At 40.4% G+C, this 13,026-nt stretch overlaps 1 protein-coding gene and 1 long non-coding RNA gene across 3 annotated transcripts in view; one reads left to right on the forward strand and one right to left on the reverse strand.

Annotated features, from left to right (window-relative positions):
• Positions 1 to 10,924, forward strand: part of LOC125764226 (uncharacterized) — a 79,429-nt gene extending 68,505 nt beyond the window's left edge. For both annotated transcript variants that reach the window (XM_049428213.1, XM_049428214.1), the window contains 5 exons: positions 1,740 to 1,875; positions 2,642 to 2,775; positions 8,098 to 8,220; positions 8,306 to 8,510; positions 8,661 to 10,924. In XM_049428213.1, the coding sequence (XP_049284170.1) occupies positions 1,740 to 1,875; positions 2,642 to 2,775; positions 8,098 to 8,220; positions 8,306 to 8,510; positions 8,661 to 8,863 (801 nt within the window). In that variant the 3' untranslated portion in view covers positions 8,864 to 10,924. The remainder of the gene's footprint in view (positions 1 to 1,739; positions 1,876 to 2,641; positions 2,776 to 8,097; positions 8,221 to 8,305; positions 8,511 to 8,660) is intronic.
• Positions 1 to 13,026, reverse strand: part of LOC125764229 (uncharacterized) — a 146,717-nt gene that overhangs the window by 103,518 nt on the left and 30,173 nt on the right. The window lies entirely within an intron of this gene.

Genomic DNA, 13,026 nt, shown 5'->3' on the forward strand with positions numbered 1-13,026 from the left:
GAGAAACGAACAACAACGAGCAATTTATTTTCTAACGATTTATTTATCTTTAATTAGTTCGGAAAAAGATTGAAATGATTATACAATATAATATCTTTGCCAATGTTTATAAAGATCAAAGGTTTGTTGGCTGGTGGGAATAAAGCGAAGCTTGTGGTCATGTTCCAGACATGCCTGGTATAAACACAAAGTCGGTTCGAAACTTTGCTCAGGACGATCACTCAAACACATTTTTCAATTTCCAAATTCTAACCAGATCGATTATTAAAACTTCACTTCTTCAATGTCTGGCCCTCTCCCTCTCGCTCTCTCTCTGTTGTTGGAATCAACTAACATGATAGTAGGGTTCGTAGCCGAAAAAAGATAAATGTTGAATTTCAGTAAAATCACATGATAAAAGGGCTTTCTCATTGGAACAAGATTCCAGCATACAGAAGAACAGATTTATCTTCCCTTCAAAGTCCCTCGATAATTCATCTAATATTCGCACCGGGAGCATAAGAAATGGTACCGTACATCTCGTACACCGAAAGGCACAATAAACACACATGCTCGTCGCTCGGCCACTAATACACTGTAAACTTCAGGATAGGAAAACGGTTGGGTCAGCTCAGTATCGAGCAAAACCGGAACCTCTAGCCAACATACGTCGGTGAAGCTTGGTTCAGAGAACTGGAAACCACAATGAATTTATGCTGTTAGAAAATAGTCCCCATACCCCCTTGCAACTATCCTGGCACTTTTTCTCTCTTTCTCTCTATCTCTCTTTCGTATCATCTACAGAGCTAGCCCACTCGAAATCTGGCAACAAGCCACTCTATACCAGGTTGGTGAAGGAGAATAAATGTATTTGACTAAGAAAACTAACTAAAAAATAACATCGAAGTAAAAGGCTGCTACCATAGAGTTCGGTTGGGGATTTTTTTCTGCTGGAAAGAGTTTTTTTTCCCTCTTTTTGCCTTTCCATACAGGCACATATTTCTTGCACCCACTAGTAGATAGCCTTTTTGGTGTTTCGTTTGTTGCTTCTTTCAGCCAACGGTGGTACTCCGGAACAAATTATAAAACTGACAAAACTGTGTGGCTTCTGCTGCTTTTGAAAACTGAAGATCAAGCCAAACTGTTGCCGGTGGTTTGGATAGTTTTTAGTCAAAAATTGTTCCAAAAGATCCCACTCGCTGTAACGTGTGGTTTATGGTACGATAAATTACTCCGTTGATGAAAGTTTCCATTTCATGGGAAGTGTTTTTCCTATCGAGTGGAGGTACTCGTGCTTTAGCAGATGTTTCAAAGAAATTCGAAGCTTTATAAAAGCGTCCAGCATGATTTTTGTTTCATGTTAATAATACGGAAACAAACATAGTTTTGCTGCATAATAACTTCAAATTTTGTTACAGTGAATAACAATAAAAAATCACTTAGAATAATATTAATAGTAAATTATGCAATGATTGCATACATTTAGGCTTCGTAACATATAGCTGGGAGAGTTTAAAAACGATTTCTTTATATCTCCTTATCTAATTTTCGTGATCGTCTTCGATCGTCCGCGAATCCTCCTTCATCTCCTTCGATTATCGAATTAGGTTTAAAAAGATTGTGTTATAATAGTAAGCAAAATGGATTTTTTATTTCGCTCGTTATTTTATTTGTTATCTTATTTCAGCGCTTGTTTGCTTTAAATTAATTGATAATTTTGAATTAATTTAACCTGTATGCTTCTTGGTAACCGTTTTCAGCGTTCCGCTTCCAACGAAAGTCAACTGACGCTGCTGGGACTGTCCCTATCATCCTCCGGAAAGTATAGCTGCGAAGTGTCTGCCGATGCACCTTCCTTTCATACCATGATTGTGACCGGTGATCTGGAAGTATGCGGTAAGTTAAACCCATCGCAATGTAACATTTTAATAGCTAAACTTCATTTATTTAAATTACACCCTACTTAAGCCACGGTTTATTGGTACGAATTGGTATGACTGCAAATTAATAGTCGAATATCGTCATTTCATTAACCAAAAAATCATACATCTCTTTAAAGTCCATTGAACCAACGCCCATAATTAATTCCTCCTTTTTAACTTCAATTGTACGATCGACCCTTTACTCTTTTGATGCTTTTTTTGTTCCTCCACTATTACATTACGTTTGCATTCATCCATACACCGTGGAATTAATTATGTCCCCCTTTTTAACTGGCCATCGTACATTCACCAATAAAGCGGTTTATCATAAATTAAAAAACAATATTTGCACCACAGAGCAAACGGACCGAGGCAAACCGTGGGGTGTCGTACGCAAATGTGCAAACAGAAAATTGGTGAATTATGATCAACCCGTTTGATAAATATCACTGACCAACCGCGGGCACAGAATCCATCATTAACTTTGTCTAGATTGCTAATTAATGAACATTTTACCTGACCAGTATTGCAACAATTGCATCACCGCAAAATGGTTTGTCTCCCATCATTCGTGTTTTTTTTTTTAAATTCCTGCCATCCTGCTTTCCGATTCATTTATTCTTCCAAATTGAGTTCGTGATGTAACCGTACCAGCGTGCATGCGGAACGGATGCCCTTTTACCTGCGTTAATGAACTTCGGTCTTGTTTTTCCATGTTTTTTTTCATTCTTTTCAAACAGAGGTTCCGAAGCATGTGCCCTCGATACATGGGATGCGATCGCGGTACCGAGTCGGGGACATCGTACGCGGAAACTGCACATCTCACAACTCGCGTCCACCGGCCAACCTCACCTGGTACATCAACGAGGCACAGGTAAGCGTAAGCGATATCACCACCAACAGGCCACCGATAGGCCACCGGAGGGAACGCGGAATAAATTTCAATTATTGATGAGGCAACATTGCGGCTCATTAGTCTGCCGAAAAGAGATCGCTTTTAAAATCAAAGGCTTATGAAATCATTCCCATCCATGCCAAACATAATAGATCACTTATTGCGTTACGAAGAGGTAATCATGTGCATATGGAATGCATTAAACTCTTGCCACGCACCATTAATGTTGTGCCATTTGTGTCGACCATATTGGAAGTGTTGTGTTCCGAAACTGAAATGGCGTGGGGGGGCGTAAATAATGGCGTAAGAACGTGTCCTTATCAATTCCCAAATGTCGTACTTCAATATTCAACATTGAAATGGAGCGAAAGGACATAAAAATCTCGAGGACTTACTAAATCTCAGCCGTTCTTAAAGAAGCTCCAGCGTCCTTCGAGCAATGTGTTAGGGACATCGTGCCGTACGGGCCGTGTAATAATAACAACTGCATGAATATTTCAACAATGAAGAAGATACTGGCCGTAGATTCCGGCACACATACGAGTCGGCAAGCTTCCTGATGATTGATTGGTCCCCGGAGGACAGTTTGTTACATGATAAGGGTTCTTGCGCGTTTGCCAGTGTATCATGAACGAGTAGCTCTTCGGCTAGCGGAGGCACATGCACGTGTCTGGTTGCATAAAGTCCCAGCATAAGGTGGATCGTTTGTGAAAATGTGGAAAATGTGAGCGCTAGACGCGTTATTGCTATATATTCTGAAAAGGTGAAACATTCGACACGTGGTTCGAGATAGTTTTATAAGGTTTCAAGGTGAAACACATTCCATTTTTGGGTAAAAATATTTTATTTCATATAATTTAAACTGCAGTTGTTAAAGCTTGTTGTTTATTGGTAACATTTTAGATGTTTTCTCGGAGGTTTTTTAGAAAGCCATAAAATGACAAGTTGTTTTAACCGAGAATTTCCATAACAGAGAACATAAACCAAATGGCTTCAGTCATCGCGCTGTTATTGTCAAAAATCCTTTAATTTTCTTTGTTTTTCCTAACGATATGTTTTTCTTTACCGCACAGAAACTACTTTTTGCTAACTTTTCCGACAGCGTGCTGAAGTTAATATTCAACAAAAAGTTTGTTATCATTTTCTCATTCAACCACTCACTGGACATGCTTACGAGCTTGGTGGTGACTTCACCTTTCCGAGTTGCGACTCAATTTCCATTTCACGAACTTGTTATCGGTGCATACTCTCTATACTGTTTCATACCCAAATCCTACCGCTTTCAAAACACACAGAAAAAAAGACAAACTTTAAGACAAAAACCTTGCTTTTTTTTTGGTTTTTGAACCATTTCTACTCATTTGCGATTGGCGAAGGTTGGTAGAAAAATGCTCCTCAGCTTCAGCCAGCTCACCATTGAAACAATCCAACCAATCGAACCAAATCTTATTTCACCCTTCAGTGGCTTTGCCGATCAGATTTTTCGGACGAAACTCCTTCGACCATCTAAGTGAAAGCTCGTTTTTTTTTTGAACTGGCATATAAACCACCGTCCTGTCCTGACTCAACTTTCGGAGCCACCGGTGTTTTGTTTGCTTGTCGGATATGAGCCTGTGCCCTAGCGATGCTTGATGCATAATCTATTCACGGTAAGCAGTGAGGCGTGAGTGAAAATTATACAGGCTAAACTTTCCAACTCTGGTGAAATGGAAATCCACCGTTCGATGACTGTTTTTTGGCATCTCTGAAGCTCGTTGTTTTAGATAAAACTCCACTCCAACACTGGATTGTTGTTTTCTATTATAAGTTTTTGGGTGTTTTGTTTATTTTTCTTCATTGTTTTTAAATAAAAAAAATCTCCGCCTATCAAGCTGGACAAACCACCAATGGTTTTGATCTGCTTTGCATCCATCTGTCCAAGTTAACATTCGAACAGTAAAACCCAGTTTCAACTTAGCCCTCACACAAACACAAAACAAGGGTTTATACTCGTGAAAAAAACAAGAAAGGAAATCGCTTATAAAAAACCCTAAAAAGGACCTTATTCAAATTCAGATATTGGAACTATTAGTAAGATACGCACGACAAAACAAAAACAGCACGATCGAAAGCGAGAAACTTTTTTCTTCAAACGCACGGCAAATCCTTGCCGAAGGGAATTTCCCTAAACCCGGTGACCAAAGATCAAGGACCTTCCACTACTTCCTCACCTCACCATCTCTCGAAGAATGATAGCATATTTTCCCAATAACCAGCATTTTTGTCAAACACACAAAAATGTATTTTTGGAAAAGTTTTGCTTCTTTCTTATCCAATCGTGCTGCCTGAGTCCCCTGAGGGCCCGGACAACGTCACAGGTAGGCAAGGCTTGACGTATACAAACACAACAAAAACAACGCAAAAACCGAAACGCATCTCAACATCAGAAGGAACGCCAATGATCGGTAGAAAAGTGTGGGGGTAGACCGCAGCCTTTTCGGTTAAAGTTTTGCCCTTTTCGGAGGCTCTAATCCGGTGGGAAATGTTTCTCCATACCCTATGGAATGGAATTCTGTAACTTTCCTTTGATTTTTCCACAGCACACCGGGCATCCGATTGTAGTGGATGTAATCGTAAGTTTTATTAGTTTTCCAGCAACAGAGGAATGTGTTGGTTTGGTTTTCGGATGGAAAAACCTGGCGGTTAAAAGATTTGGATAAAGATTTCATAATTTTGGGGCTCAGAACTTTCACCTGAGTGTTTTTTGTTCTGGATGCGGCAATGAAGGGTTGAAACCTTTCCAGAGGATGTTTGATTGAGTTATGAGCCAAGTGATACTTGTCCCCTTTTGGATGGAGACGCAGATGGAATTTATATTTATCTATTATCAAATCGAAGCTCATAGGGACCAGTGAATTTGTGCCTGGCTGCCATCAAATGGGAAAAGGTATCATTGCTCTTGTTCTGCTAGCAAATTTGTGTGACGAACGAAGTTAGAATTCAAGTTAAATTGTTTTTCAAGCAATTGGAAAACCTTTTTTTTAGTAACGTAATCTCATAGCCCGGAGCGTTGGATGTTGAGGGAACATTTTCTTAACTAACCACTCGTCTTCATCCCTTGGACTGTTTGGATGAACACAATGAACACAAAACATTCGTGTACACTATGATACACAACACCTTGTTACCCTTTCTTCCTTTTGCAAAAAAGAGCCATCTTGGTTACGCATGACCACCATTCCACCAAGGAGGTCGGTCCTTTCTACAACACATTTGCATGCAACGCATTACTAAACAGTAGGCACAAAACCGAAACAACAACAAAAAAAACCCATCCACCCACTTTGGGTTCCAAAACCGGTACTACCGTTGGATGACAGTTTTCAAAGACAATCTCCGGCTGGTTAAACTTTCGTTCAAGTTTCCCCTTCAGAGAAAGGCATAACACGTCCGTTGCACGGCACCTGGAACACACTCCGACCGGAACACCGGAGCTACCTTTTCTTGCCTTTGTAGATGAAGTCGTGCGAACAAAACAAAAGCAACACTTTTCCAACTCCTAGCGCCGAGTGTGACGAAACCTGTGGTCAGTTTTCAAATTTGCCCACTCATCATACGAACGCGCGCACAGCTACACTACTACACCGAACAGCCCACAATCATCTGACCATTCCGTTTTCCTTCAAAGGGATCTCGGATTACACCGCTCGGGGGGGAAAACCCACTGAAGGGCAGTTGGTACCGTGACGTAAGCGAAGGCGGGAAGAAAACTTTCCCAACGCTTTTCTGCCCTCCGGGAAATGTGGGATCGGGTAGCGGAAGGATCCTGTTCGCTTTTCAACAATTTGTTAATAGGATCAAATATGTTTTTAGATATCACTTCGGGGCTAATGGGGGAGTTGTGTGTCTCTCTGGTGAGAATTTTGATACGAGCTAAAAAGTGAAGAAGGAAAATGGGTGGACGATGCCATAGGAAAAAGTTGCTTGTTCGAATCAATTCAACGTAGATGGTTACTTGCCTATATAATGTATGACGCTTTATGACACTGATATGTGACATTTTAAATATTTCTTACCATTCATAATCATCTCATTGCTGCTCTTAAACCACAACCATAATACTCTTTACAGTACTATTTAAAAAGCTTTGCTTAAGCTAAAGACCTCACCTAGCCCCCTAATTGCTCTAATGCCAGTGAATCAGCATTAAAATGTAAGCTGCATTTTATTGCCTCCGCTACAAAGCAACAACGCATCCATCCAAATAAAACTTCACTGCACGTTCTTAAGCCAGGCCCATGTTTCGGACCAAACCCCCCGTAGACCCAGAGTACGGCGCGATCTATTTTAATTTGTTGCTTCTAATAAGATTATTCCGCTCACATCCACGGTGCCGTTTGAGGCACAAACATGGATGTGCACGCGCGCACATCCGCTTTATTCCGTCGCCGTTTGCACGTGAGTGCGAGCAATTAGACAAATGCGGTTATGCTTTCGTAATCACAACCAAAGCGGAGGAAATGTGGAAAGATACACAACGAAAACGAAAAACACATAGAAACACATGAAATCCGAGTGGTTTAAATGTGGCAGCGTAAGGAAGGGAGGAAAACTTTTACACCTAGAGAAGCAATGCCGCTTCTCCATTCACGAGTGGTTGTTAGTCTACTTTTTCGTGTTCTTTTTTTCCACTGCTAACCCACAAACCTTACCGCGGGGGGGCGGAAGTTGTGTTTGCTGTGAGTGCCTGACCGGGAATGACTGCCACCACTGCAACAAATCATGTTCACCCTAATCCTTAATTTTCCTAATGCACCATGAAACGGAAACACGTTACACGGATCGGAAAAGCTAGCAACTTGAATCGTGCTGCTGGGTGGAAGGATGTAGTTGGGTGTTGTAATCCTTCTGGAGCAGTCGTTGCTAGAAGGTGTTGCTAACTATTGCAAAGGATTTATTTATGCCTTTTATTGGAACCGACTTAAGTTTGTTGCTATAAGGCAAATTGTTTTTCTGAAACTTTTAGCTCGACATCACATAGCAAATTTGTGCATTTAATTTACCATACCTTTGGTTAAAACCTCTCCACTTTTTTGTATTTTGTTGATGTTAAACATTACCTCTTATTGTAAGAACAATGATTAAATAAAATCGTGTTTGAATTTTGTAAAATAAAGTTATTGTTACGCACCGTAAAACACGTCTTTTTCTGCCCCCCACCCTCGATGGAAGCATAACATTATTTTTTTAGTAAACATGTACACAATTGTGGTTTACCCCACCGCAGATAATCCAATGCCCGATCCTTTAATCCGCTTACAGGCTAATCCATCCTACATCCGCACACATAAACCGTTCCGGGAGCGAAAGAACGAGTTCGAGACATCGCTTGCCGGCATACACTTCGTAGTGGGCAGCCATCATTTCGTGAACGGAAAGCTCAAGGTATGTAGAATAGTTCCGTGCAAAAAGCTACCTTTAAACAATCGTGATCGCAATAATTTGTTTTTTTTTTTATTTCCCTTCACAGATTCGTTGTACGGCCAGAATACATGACATCTATTTGCAGTCTACGGAACGTTCGATCGATGAGGATCGACCACGCGTTATTTCGGCCGCTTCGTCAGCAAACAGCAATGGGAATGGTGCCAATGGGAATGCTGTGCCATATGATCATTTTCCGCCTTACGCTGAGAATGAGCTTGACCGAAAGGACTATATGACACATCTTCAGGGTAGGTTGAGGCATTGGAAAACAAATTGCAATTAATCATTCCACAACGGAGTGATTGAAACAGACGTTTTAAAAACGTTTATAATTTTAAAACATGAATTTAAAATGTCCACCTATCGTTCCTCTTCTTATTCCACCATACACTTCCAAGGAGATATGGCGTCTTCTGGGAGTGCTCCTGCTGCTCGCCCGATTCTTCCATCGGTATCTCTCAACAGCGTCGATCATTTCCGGCTGACATCCATCAATCAGCTCAGCTGGACGGTCGGTCCACTCACTGTACTGCTGCTGCCCCTTGCTCATCCACTGCTCTGTTCGCTCATCAACCGTCTATCAGCGACACTGCGGGCATGATTTCGGCTGAACAACGAATCACAACCTCCCGTGTTGGCGATTCAGTGATTTCCGTACCATCGAGCGTATAATTTGTAGATCAAACGGTGTGTACCATCCGACCACCGTTCGGACACAACCGTACACAGAAGCTTCGACGCATTTTCGAAGTGCCGTTTCGGTGTAGCTTAATTCATTCTTAATTCAACGTCGTGTCGCTACCTGCCGGGAGACGCTGTGGATGTATCCCTTCATACAGGTATAATAGATTTAATGTGGCTGATAAAGCCGAATGAACTAAAACCCAAAGAAGAGAAAATCGGAAGAAAATTTACGCTCTCCAAATTGTAAAACAAAACAAAAACCAAAAATGATATATTCAAAAGACTTTGCTAAAGCAAACGCAATGAGCCTCAACGAACTAACGAATAGAGAGTCGAACGGCCATGGGCCGGTAAAAGGAACACAAAGAAACAAAAAGGGGTAAGTACAGCGGTGTAATGTGTATTAGAATGTTAAGGTAATGGTCGTTGCTATTGATCGAAAACGGAGTCTAGCTAGTGTTATTGCATTGCTCAATGATGCAATTGCGACAGACGGTGGTAGATAATACGGTGAGTGTCGCAAAACGGAAAAGGGATTTCTATTAGAGTTACTAAATAGAAGGTAAAACCTTGTGAACAATCTTCGCGATCGCCGAGATCTAGTTCTAAGCTCAGTAGTGCTCATAAAATAGGCCATATTATGAAGCAAATACGAGATGATGTAGCGAAATGGAGACGGTTATAGGTGTACGTGTTTGTGTGCATTGTTCAGCAGCGTATAAATATTGGTAATTTAAGTTCATTGAACATTCGGGGTGTTTATTTGCCCGTGTAATAGCCTCCACCATTTTGTTGTTCACATTGCCTAACATTAGGCCGCATTTCGTGCCGCTTTTGTACTGTTTTAGATCGATTAATTTGACGCTTTTTAGTTCGTAAGAAGGGTTTATCTTAGAAACCATTTAAATTTTCCGCAATATGCACAGAAACAAAACAATAGTAAACGAATTTTCTTTATAACATCACATTGGTTTTCAAATTTTACGAATTTTCTTTTTATTGTACCACTAGACAAAGCAGTTTTTTACTGGAAAAAGAAAGTCAGAACCCTTCCATCATACTGTTTAAAATTATGCCGTTGTCTTTTTGAAGCTAATGAGAACCCTTCTCAGAAAGCTCCCACAAAAAAACCTAACCGTAGGCGAACGAAATCCGGTCAAGCATTGCTTGCGTCAAAGTCTGGTGAGTTTGTTCAGTTTTAATGGCTTTTTAAACCGCTCTTGTTTCCTATACATTATGCATCACGTTGTTAGACGATTTTCATTGTGTAAATAATTAGTGCAAAATAAAAAGAAAAACTAAATGCTAAGTGGGGTAGCGTTACTAAAGGGATATGATAAAGTGACGCGTCGAACGATAAAACATTTAAGAAAAACTAACAACCACAGACAGCAGCAGGAGGGGAAGGATTTGCTAACAAAAAAGTGCATTTCCGTGTGGGAAAATGTATTCAAGGATATTTCAAATGTAAGATATTTCCAGGCCGGGGGGAAAGGGATGTTTCTGCTTAGAAGATGATTGTACGATAGACATGCACATGTAATATGAAGGATGAAGCTGTTATAATGAGGCACCAGGAGATTTGACAATCAACTGTCACTCTTGGGTCAGTTATTGCAAAAACCATTTTAAGTGTGATAAGTGATAAGTTGGCGAAGTAAAGCATAAGCAGGAATGGATTCAAATGATAAAGCACAGACAAAAGTTACGATTCCACAATAAAGCCAGGAAGTTGATCAACATAGTACTCAGCTCCAGTACGTTCCGTAGGGAAAATATCTTCATCCCTTGCACTACTGCACGCAATCTTCAGCTGTCTGAGGATGTTTGCAAAAAAAAAAAAACGGTCAGAAATATTAATTCCAACGAGCTGAGATGTAAATTGTGCTGACTAATTGAATTGTGTACCGTTTGGAGAAAAAACGGGGGCAGCAGCTGGTGAAGAATAAAATCTTGAAGAAACGGAAAAATAATCAAATTTTATTCTTTTACTCTTATGCACCGTCGCACCGTCGCGGGAAAGAAACGAAAACAAACCTATTGAAACAGCGCAAAAAGCAAATAGACACAGTTGGGTGCGCATAATAAATTTGATTGGTTTCATCGAGTGTCTTTGCCGTGCCGCAAATAACACTTCCGCACAAGTAGTTGTCGTACGAAAATAATGAAGTCGGTGAGGTAAGTAAAAACCGAACAAATCTACTCGGGCAACAGCGGAAAGCTGAAGAAAAAGCATGATTCATTTTAATATCTACTGAATGAAAAACCACAAGGTTTTCTTATCCGAATAGCTAAAGAGGAGAAAAACGAACACACCATTAAACCTCTTACACTGGCACATAATTATGAGACTTTGGTTCGTGGAAAATGCGTTATTCGTTTGTTTGTGTAAATACTAGAGTAGGAGTGAAGTCGAAAGGAAAATACCATGAACGCCCTTTTTTCATATTTTTGTTGGCGTAGAAACTATCCAGGAATTGAGCACGTACGGATAGCAATGGTTGAATGGTGCTTCAAACGTGACATAAATAAGCACGTTGTGGATTAACACTCAACATTACATTCTATAGTGTTAGTAGGAAAAATATGTTTTCACTCAAAAGTGTCATGAGATTTTTCTCGCATTTTTTAAATATTTGCAGCTTCTAAGGTAGCTCGAACAACAATCATTCAAAAGGGCATCATATCCGTTCATCTATGACATTCTCTACATTAAACTACGAAGCACTGAAAAAATTCACCGAACCGGAAGGAATCAACAGCCCACAGGAATCCATGCAAAACCCTCCAGGCCATTCTTTCCAACAACGGGTGTTTGTATGCCCGGTGGCTTTTCACCGTTCATCTCCTACTTATCCTTTCCGCTCGGTACTGAACACGCGAATGCTGCGGTTGGTTGGTTCCTGGATGCAAAACCCGCAACAAAAGGAAAATAATAAAAATTAATTATTTATAAGCTTGGATTATTAAACAAGATATTAATTATGAGGATGGAAATTAATGAGTCAGTGAAGCACCTCCAGGGCCGGTTGCTTTCCATGAATTGTTTTTTTTTTCACCTCACCGGTTGATCCTGATCTCATCCAGATGTGTGTGTGTGGGTTGTGGTTAGCTTGTGTTTGTTGTTTTGTTTTCTTTTTTTCTTCTGCCTCCGACACGCTTATCAGTCGCGATGGCTGCCTTTGGGGAGATGAATGTGCCTACTTTGTTTGGCGATAATGGCACGCAGTGTGACACGTTGTAATATGGCTACAGTGACAGGTTGTATTAAACAGTCAACCGAACGTTTGTTTATCCGTTCTGATCAGTATCGATTACTTCCATGGTGAATTTTGCTCTGATGCAATTGTTTGTGACAATTTTCATCGATAAACAATTTTGAAATGGTTTGCCCACTGTTTGTAATTGAGTTTAGGCATCACCAATCCAGTTACACCAATCCATTTACGTCTCTTTTCATTGTCTTTTAGTTGAAGAAAGAAATGAAATAAGATCGGAATTGCTAAATTTAACTTTTTTTTTTATTTAAAAAACAAAATGGGCTTATTCCTACCAAAGACTTAGCTTTAATTAAACACATTTGTCTGCAACTTATTTTCGTTATTAAAGCATAAATTATCTCTACTCGTGGTCACTCACTGCTCTGGCGCACCATCGGAGCTGCAATCATTGGAATTGATTTATAGCTTTTGCTCCGGTTCCACCTACTAGCCATCAGAAAGTGGGAGGATGGCTACATGGCACAAACAAAATACAATACCCAACGTGTGCACCATCAGTCATCGCCACCGCAGCAAAGACTTTCACCTTTAAACCGCCCATCCCTTCGTGGTTATTGCTGTTTGGCTTTTCCAGCATCTATACCCTGATTCAGCGACCGTAAGAACCTATCAAAGCGACAATCAAACAAACCTACTCAGTACTCATGGTTCCCAATCGACCCAATAAGCTGTAAGCCAAAAGGTCCCAATTACATTCGAGTTCAAATGATTTCAACGATCCTTCTCAGTGTTTGTTGTACGTTTATTTCACTTTTTTGTTCTCATCCACTAGGAACTTTTTCACACTGTAAATACACGC

The sequence above is a fragment of the Anopheles funestus genome, chromosome 2RL (assembly GCF_943734845.2).
Source record: "Anopheles funestus chromosome 2RL, idAnoFuneDA-416_04, whole genome shotgun sequence".
NCBI lineage: Eukaryota > Metazoa > Arthropoda > Insecta > Diptera > Culicidae > Anopheles > Anopheles funestus.